The sequence below is a fragment of the Hypomesus nipponensis genome, chromosome 7 (genome assembly GCF_054491055.1).
Source record: "Hypomesus nipponensis isolate SF chromosome 7, ASM5449105v1, whole genome shotgun sequence".
Lineage (NCBI taxonomy): Eukaryota > Metazoa > Chordata > Actinopteri > Osmeriformes > Osmeridae > Hypomesus > Hypomesus nipponensis.
The window spans coordinates 1040878-1050000 of record NC_140367.1 but is presented as its reverse complement, the minus strand read 5'-3'; the positions used below and the strand labels follow the sequence as shown (position 1 = coordinate 1050000).

The 9123-nt window shown below is 50.5% G+C and overlaps 2 protein-coding genes across 2 annotated transcripts; both read left to right on the top strand.

Moving 5' to 3' along the window:
• Positions 1-419: 419 nt before the first annotated feature.
• LOC146276273 (interferon gamma-like) lies at positions 420-3554 on the top strand. Its single transcript, XM_084701987.1, has 4 exons — positions 420-557; positions 2266-2337; positions 2872-3114; positions 3281-3554. The coding sequence occupies exons 1-4, from the start codon at positions 420-422 to the stop codon at positions 3425-3427; spliced, it is 600 nt and encodes a 199-aa protein (XP_084558113.1). The 3' UTR covers positions 3428-3554.
• A 2239-nt stretch (positions 3555-5793) lies between these two features.
• Positions 5794-8168, top strand: LOC146276272 (uncharacterized). The gene is made up of 6 exons (XM_084701958.1): positions 5794-6396; positions 6800-6868; positions 7191-7310; positions 7403-7459; positions 7662-7739; positions 8031-8168. Exons 1-6 carry the CDS (start codon positions 6205-6207, stop codon positions 8142-8144), a joined length of 630 nt encoding a protein of 209 aa, XP_084558084.1. The 5' UTR covers positions 5794-6204; the 3' UTR covers positions 8145-8168.
• The last annotated feature ends 955 nt before the right edge of the window (positions 8169-9123 follow it).

Here is a 9123-nt window from a genome sequence, read left to right as displayed (position 1 = left end):
CACACACACACGCACGCAGGTACACACATTTCTTTAAGTTCTCCTTACAGCAGAAACGTAGATGTCTCTTTTCCAGAGAAACTGAGAAACAACGAAAACGTCAAAAGCTGAACATCCCTGACAACAGGAAGTATCATCAGCACCAGCCTCACTACTTCCTGGGGGAGTCCTGGACCCCAGCAGGGGGAGGGGTGTCTGACAAGAGAGGAGCGTCTGTGTAAGTTTAGAGGAAACTGACTTCTCAGTCAGGGAACCCACATTTTCACACCTCTGTTGGTATATATACCCCTGCAGAGCCTGAGACAGCAACATTGTCACAGGCTTCCAGAGTCGTCCACCACGCTGAAGGCTGAACTCCAGATCAGGCTGCAGGCTGAGTGAGACAGGGTGTGACGTCTGGTGATTGTGCGCAGGTTGGGATGAGTACCAGGCCTGTGTGGAGCGGGGCAGCAGTGTGCCTCTGTGTCATGCTCTGCTGGATGGGGGAAGCCAGAGTGGACTCAGCGTTCCTGTCGGACGCCATGGACAGCAACATCCAGAAACTGATAAAGCAACATGTGAGTATCTCTCTCTCTCTTTCTCTCTCTCTCTCTCTCTCTCTCTCTCTCTCTCTCTCTCTCTCTCTCTCTCTCCTCTCTCCCTCTCTCTCTCTCATAGAGGCCCGTATGGCATAGAGGGTTAGGGGGCAGAGGTCAGGGGTTACAGGTGAACCCCAAGGCTAGGGTATTTTAGCTGACTTGGCTGGTCTACACCAAATACAAAGGCAGTTCTATTTTATGATGAGTACAAATGTAAACGCAAATGCATCTGTTAGATCCCTGGTGTCAGACCTTTTCTCTGGGCTGGGCACTACCCTGGTTCACCTGGACATCCTGATGACTGTGGGATGACTGGTACATGCTGTGGACAGAATCTGGGACAGGGTCTGTGGACAGAATCTGGGACAGGGTCTGTGGACAGGGTCTGTGGACAGAATCTGGACAGGGTCTGTGGACAGGGTCTGGGACAGGGTCTATGGACAGGGTCTGTGGACAGGGTCTGTGGACAGGGTCTGTGGACAGAATCTGGGACAGGGTCTGTGGACAGAATCTGGACAGGGTCTGGGACAGGGTCTGTGGACAGGGTTTGTGGACAGGGTCTGTGGACAGGGTCTGTGGACAGGGTTTGTGGACAGGGTTTGTGGACAGGGTCTGGGGACAGGGTCTGTAGACAGAATCTGGGACAGGGTCTGTGGACAGGGTCTGTGGACAGGGTCTGGGACAAGGTCTGTGGACAGGGTCTGTGGACAGAATCTGGGACAGGGTCTGTGGACAGGGTTTGTGGACAGGGTCTGTGGACAGGGTCTGTGGACAGGGTCTGTGGACAGGGTTTGTGGACAGGGTCTGTGGACAGGGTTTGTGGACAGGGTTTGTGGACAGGGTTTGTGGACAGGGTCTGGGGACAGGGTCTGTGGACAGGGTTTGTGGACAGGGTTTGTGGACAGGGTCTGGGGACAGGGTCTGTAGACAGAATCTGGGACAGGGTCTGTGGACAGGGTCTGTGGACAGGGTCTGGGACAAGGTCTGTGGACAGGGTCTGTGGACAGAATCTGGGACAGGGTCTGTGGACAGGGTCTGTGGACAGGGTCTGTGGACAGGGTCTGTGGACAGGGTCTGTGGACAGGGTCTGTGGACAGGGTTTGTGGACAGGGTCTGGGGACAGGGTCTGTGGTCGGTGTGACAGGCCAGTAGCACCTGTTAGCACCTGTTAGCTTTGCTGCCTACACATTCACAGCTATCTACTGAAACCAAATGAGATCATGGTGATGTCACGCCTGATGGGGACCCAGGTTCTCTGAGGACCCAACCACCTCCACACCCTCCTACTCACATATCACTGGGTTCTGACACAACCCTTAAACCCCCTTAAACAACAACAGAACAACTGATCAGAAGTCTAACAACTCAAACAACTCTCCCTCCCTCCCTCCCTCCCTCCCTCCCTCCCTCCCTCCCTCCCTCCCTCCCTCCCTCCCTCCCTCCCTCCCTCCCTCCCTCCCTCCCTCCCTCTCTCTCTCTCTCTTCTCTCTTTCTCTCTCTCTCTCTTCTCTCTCTCTCCTCTCTCCTCTCTCCCTCTCCGTTACTCCTGTCTCTCTCTCTCTCCCTCCCTCCCTTACTCCTCTCTCTTTCTCCCTTTCTCCCTTTCTCCCTTTCTCCCTTACTCCCTTTCTCCCTCTCTCTCTCTCTCTCTCTCTCTCTCTCTCTCTCTCTCTCTCTCTCTCTGTAGAAACTTCAAGAGAGCAAACGTTCCTGGGGTTCTCCTGTGTTTCCTGCAGAGCTCCTCAACTCCAAGTTGGAGGTAAGATCCTTGAAAAGAACTCAAAAGAACCCTCCCCTCCCCTCTGCTCTGCTCTGCTCTGCTCTGCTCTGCTCTGCTCTGCTCTGCTCTGCTCTGCTCTGCTCTGCTCTGCTCTCCTCTCCTGTATCTACTCCCCTCCCCTCTTCTCCTCTCCTCTCCTCTCCTCTCCTCTCCTCTCCTCTCCTCTCCTCTCCTCTCCTCTCCTCTCCTCTCCTCTCCTCTCCTCTCCTCTCCTCTCCTCTCCTCTCCTCTCCTCTCCTCTCCTCTCCTCTCCCCTCCCCTCCCCTCCTCTCTTCTCCCCTGCCTTCCCCTCTCCTCTCCTCTCCTCTCCTCTCCTCTCCTCTCCTCTCCTCTCCTCTCCTCTCCTCTCCTCTCCTCTCCTCTCCTCTCCTGTACTCCCCTCCCCTTCCCTCCCCTCCCCCCTCTCCTCCCCTCCCCTCACCTCACCTCACCTCACCTCTCTCTCTCTCTCTCTCTCTCTCTCTCTCTCTCTCTCTCTCTCTCTCTCTATGTCTCTCTCCTACTCTCTCTCAGGATTCAGAAAAGGCAGTCCTGATGGGCCTGGCCCTGGAGGTGTATGTGAAGATGCTGGGGCAGATGGCGGGGCAGCAGGGGGAGCAGGAGGGGGAGCAGCAGGGGGAGCAGCAGGGGGAGGGGGAGCAGGAAGGAGACCTGACCCGGGCTCAGGTCCTGAAGAGAATCAAAGAGATCCAGAAGCACTACTTCCCTCGCCACGTGGAGATTGGGAAGGTTGTGAAGAAGCTCTGGAGCATTAAGGTGAGTGTTCCTGCAGGGCTGAGGCACAGGCCGGGCCTGTTAGGCTGGGGGCGGGGCTGGGGGCGGGGCTGGAGGCGGGGCTGGGGGCGGGGCTGGAGGCGGGGCTGGGGGCGGGGCTGGAAGCTAAGGCTGGAACTCACTGAGCCTCCCTCCCTCCCTCCCTCAGACTGAAGACGTGCAGGTGCAGAGTAACTCCCTGTGGGAGCTGAAGAGGGTGTATGAGGAGGCGTCCCGCCTGGGGCAGCATTTCAAGAGGCTTCAGATGAGGAGGAGGAGACGACAAGCTCAGAGGACCAAAACCCCCCGGGGCTAGACGTCCCTCCGGCCTGGCCAACCCCACCTCTCCCCGAGATGCAGCTATTGTTTAACTAAATTCTATTTATTCTATTTTATAATATATAATATAATAATTATTTATTTTAATAATATTGTTTTTCACATTGTACACAATCGTATATTATCGTTGTTAACATAATCTGTGTTTTTTTTATCATCAATACATTTAATGTATTTATTACTGTAAGTGGACTGGGGAATCTCGATGACTAAATAAACTGACAAGAATGATGAAACATGTTGTGAGGATTTAAACTTTTAATGAAACACACACACACAAACACACGCACACACACACACACACAGACACACACACACAAACACACACACACACAGACACACACACACACACACACATAAGCACGGTCACAGTACACACACACAAATATACACACATAGAGACATCACAGACACACACAAGTGGAAACAGTACAAGTTGGAGAAAGCAGGGTTGATGAGTCACGACTAATGTCATACAGTCGAGGAAACAAAAACAGCCGGAACAGCATTCTTCTAAACATAGCACACACACACACACACACACACACATGCAGACATGCGTGACAAAAAACCCCACTGGCCCCATGCGTGTGAGGTGTGTAAGCTACTGGTGATGTTCTCACCAAACTGGCTCAGTGGCAGATAAGGGCCTTAAAGCATCTTGGCATCGCAGCGTTCAAAGCTGGGAGGAAGAAGGCCGCACAAAATCCTGCATCTGCATTTCTTCACAACAACAAAAGCTATCATGTTCTAGGTAATGAATACTGCTTCAGGATATGCATTGTGTTTTGATCTCTCAACCTGGGAACACAGCGTCTGGGAGGGTGCAAGAGGAAGAACCAGACAAACTGCCTCTTCCCAGCAGTTACGCAACTAGGTCAGAGAAGGAGGAGAGGAGGATTCATGTTTTCATCCCAACATGCCCAAGACAATGCGTTTCTCTTACGTAATTGGGAAATTATTTTTACTTGGCAAGCAACAACTACACAGTAGCATAAAAAATAAAATAAAAATAAATAGTTTTTATCAATTTTATCAATTAAAATCCTACCTGTAGTATCCCTGCTGAGACCCAAGCAGCAGCTGTCTTCATCTAGAAGAAACCTGCTAGTGACTGATGACAACCAATAAACAGTGTGTGTGTCATTGTTTCTGTGTGTGTGTGTGTGTGTGTGTGTGCTTGCTAACGACTGTAGACTTCTGACATTCCTAAACACAAGAAATTAAAAAGTTAGCCTTTGTGTGCAATAATGGTGATGTGAATAAATGTGTCTCAAAATAATGTTCAAGGACATGAACGACATAGAAGCTTTTTCAGAACAGTGAATGGAGAGGTGTGCCAAGCCCCAGATGAGAACAGAGCATTCAGGGTAAAGAGATGTAGCTTCGTCCTGGCTCTATCCTCCAGGAAGATAGGATGGAAGGAAATAATCTAAATAATCTAATCCAGTGCTTGAGAGGGTTGTTTATCTGAGAGAGAGCAGGGGTCAAGGGTCAAGGGTCAAGGGTCAGCTCTCAGCTTATTACAGTAATACCTCTGTTGGTGTGTTTTATCAATACATCTATCAACATGCTTATCAAAACTTCTATCCGCATGCATGTCAATACATCCTTTAATGTGTTTATTAATACATATGTTGACACCTCTATTAACATGAACGTATGTCTTATCTGAAGTAACCATCGCCTCACTCTTAAACCTTATCATGTCCATACCTCAGCCTTTACAGCGTGTCTGGTTTTCTGAAGACACTGAGGTGTTTGCAAGCCAGAGGAGTGGTGACCTGACCAGATGAAGGCCCCCCAGCAGAGCGTGGGCGAAGGAGGTCACACGGCCATGCTTCGCCTCAAACGTTCCTCTGCTGCCCACTCCCCTTCCTGCCCCCCTTCTCTCAGAGCTCCTTTACGCTGCGGCTTGTTCACTATCTAGGACACACAGAGACCCTGACATACCGTGACCTGGATAGAGTTTCCACCCATCACCACATGCTCTCTAACTACAAGCTGAGAGAGACAAAGAGACAGAGAGACAGAGAGACAGAGAGACAGAGTCAGAGGGAGAGAGAGAGAGAGAGGGTCATGGTGTTGAACCCTCAGAACCTTGTTCCTCTGGGCTTCTGGACCAGTGGAACCAGGAGAGGGGTCTGCTGAGCTGGGCAGGGAGGTCCAGCATCCTCCTGCAGGTGACCTACTTCATGGTGGGCGGGGAGAAAAGGGAAGGAAGAGGGAGAGGGAAAGAGGGAGGGAGGGAGTGGGGGAGGGAGGGAGGGAGAGGGAGGAGAGTCAGGAAGTCTATATAAGTCAGGACTCAAAGGTGGAAGGCAGACATACGAACACAGTCAGTCAGGTAACTTGGCAGGCAGGTGTCGTCAGCAAGACAACCAGGTTTTTAGAGAGCCAGTCAGTGAGGTTTCCTGCCAAACAGGTAGCTAAAGAATCAGTCAATGAGGTGTCCTGCCTAACAGGTAGCTAAAGAAGCAGTCAGAGGACCACCTAAATTAAGTTCCACAAGAAGGTTGCTTTCAGTTACCTGAACGTATCTGTTCTCATTGGTGGCAGGAGAGACCTCACTGCTCACAGAGACCCAGGCCAGGACCAAGACCAAGACCAAGACCAAGACCAAGACCAAGACCAAGACCAAGACCAAGACCAAGACCAAGACCAAGACCAAGACCAAGACCAAGACCAAGACCAAGACCAAGACCAAGACCAGCAGCAGCACCAGAAGCAGGTCCCGGTCCCCCGGCAGAGAGGATGCTGCCCAGGCTCCCGTGGCTGGTGAGGGTGCTGGTCCTCCTGACCCTTTGGGGGCAGCAGAGCGCGCAGGCCAGGAGAGGGCAGCAGAGCGTGCAGCCCAGGAGGGGAGCCAGGTGTGCGGATGGGAAGGCTGCCTGCGCTGATCTGCACACTCTGGGCAGACTGCTGAATAGGACTGCCCATGACATCGTAAGTACAGGACAATGTTATCTACAGACACGTGGGTTTAATTCAACACTGCTGTAAACCCTAATGATATCATGTGACCCGCTGACTCATGGACTGGCTGACTGACTGACTGGCTGACTGGCTGACTGGCTGGCTGGCTGACTGGCTGACTGGCTGACTGGCTGACTGGCTGACTGGCTGACTGGCTGGCTGACTGGCTGACTGGCTGACTGGCTGACTGGCTGACTGGCTGACTGGCTGACTGGCTGACTGACTGGCTGACTAGCTGACTGGCTGACTGGCTGACTGGCTGACTGGCTGACTGGCTGACTGGCAGGCTGGCAGGCACTCTGACTGACTGGCAGGCTGGCTGGCTGTCCAAATGTCTGACTGGCTGATCTGACCCTCTCTTTCCTCTGTCCAGAATGACTTGGTGCATGATGAACGAATCCTTCTGGACGTGATGAACTTCCGTAAGATCAAACAGATGAAGGTGAGTCCTTCATCCAGTACCAGCTGAACATCTGACTCCTGCTCCAGCTACGTCTACCCTCAGTGAGGGAGGAGGGAGAGAGGCTGTGTTCAGCTAGGTCTACCCTCAGTGAGGGAGGAGGGAGAGAGGCTGTGTTGAAGAAGCAGGGACACCAGCTGAGGCATCAGAACAGTCTAACATGATGTGTGTTTTCACCCCCTCCCATTTCATCCCAATTCTAAAATGTGATCATGTGACACTCTCAGCCGAGTTCTTAAGATGTTCGTTTCTCCGACTATATCGTTTGTGGTTCTAACGTGGAGGTTCTCGTTCCTCGTTCCAGAAACTCCACGGCTGTGTTCTGCTGAAGGTCCTAGACTTCTTTGAGGACGTTCTCCTGAAAACAGGTCAACACCCTCACCTGAAGGCCTTCATGGCTGCCATGCAGCGATGCGTCAAAGTGGTAAGGGAAGGGAGGGCGGGCGGGCCAAGTTGTTGTCTCTGGCCCAATCACTTTGAGCCATCGACTCATCACTGTTTCCCATTGGCTTGCAGAAGGAGAAGAGTTGTGACGGACTGTACCACAAGGCCAATTGGAACGCAGGGAACCAGGTAAATGGAACAATGTGCTTGGTTCTAGTGCAAGCATGTGTTTATTAGGTTTTGCATGTTCATTTTGTTCCCTTCCATGATCTGACCTCAGTTTGTAATATGTGTTCTATGTCATACCCCCCTTGTGTTGGAGTTTGGGTTAATGTTCAACTTCCTGTCTGGGTCTGAGCCCAGTGTGACTCCTGTTTGTGTTGTGTTCCAGTCCCAGCCTCTGTCCAGTCTGAAAGCCAGAGACATGGCCACGCTGCAGCTACACATGCTTCAGTCCGCCAGCGAGAAGGTCGGTTGCATTCCTCAGACAAACATTCCATCAGGTAGTTCCAGCGTAGCAGGTGTGATTGTATCACTTCCTCATGACCCGTATTGGGGGTAGTAACTCAGGTGCTCTGATTGGCCAACACGACCATCACCTTTACAAACACGGCTTTAACCTGCTACGCCACCCAAAAGTTAGCTCTTCGACAGCACGGGTGGGCATCATTTACACTGAGGAGTTTAACCAATTCAACTCGATATACTGCTGAATGAATACTCATACACTATTGTGCTGTTGCTTGGTGTGTGTGTTCAGCTGTCAGATCCCGGCATGGTGAACAAGGCTCTGACGGAGATGAAGGGCCTGGTGACAGGGGGATATGTGATGGGGCGGGGCTGGCGTCGCTGGAAGAAGACAAAGCAGGGGTGACATCACTTCCTGGACACGCCCACTTAACAAAATATAGACAACCCCCGGAATGTCTCCTTCCCACGTCACCTTGGAGACGGACCACGTCACCTTGGAGATGGAAAGAAGACGCCTGTGTGTTTGTGTTTCGTGTTCTTTTGTATTCATCTCAAAAAGTTGTTTTTAGTGAAAAAGCAATATTTGTCAACTCATGATATTGTAGTTAGTTTCACTTTTAAAAAGAGTTGAAACAGTTGTGAAAAGATTCAAAATGAGAATAATTATTAGTATAAACTGTCTGTATTGTTGATGATACAGAGAAGGAGAAAGATGATGAGGATTAGGATGATGATTTGGATGGTTCCAACATTGTATTTTAATTTCTGCTTATATTTTTGTATTTGCTTCTTGTCTGTGAAGCTGAGGTCAACACTTTACCAGAAGTGAAGAATAGATAAAAACTGGTGTTGTACTTTCAATGAAAGGTTCAGTTTGTGACTGTGCAGACTGGCAGTAATGCTTGGATTAACCTCCTTGACTCAAAGACATATTTTTTTTCTGTGAAAATATGAGGTGAGGTTAATATATAGTTGGTGTATGTGTTAATGTAACCTGCTTTTGTGCATGTAAGTCTTCCAATTAAAAGCTGGCAGCTGAAAAGTGTGTGTGTCCAAACATGAGAGTGTGTGTGTGTGTGTGTGTAGTTATGGAAAACTCCAGAGAAGCTGGGCTTTCATGAATCAATTTGATGTCGGGCGTGTGGATTGTTGAGTGTGGTGATGGTTGAGTGAGTGCTCAAGGGAAGGTATGTGATTAACAGATCCCGTGATAACACTGGTAACACAACCAGTTCACTTCAAAGAGGAGGTTAATGATAAGTTTACACAGTGCATCTGATGATTCACACAGACACACCCACACCCACATGCAGTACATATACACAAAGACACATGCACATCCATACCTGTGTGCATGACGCATGATTTATTTGTTATTCATA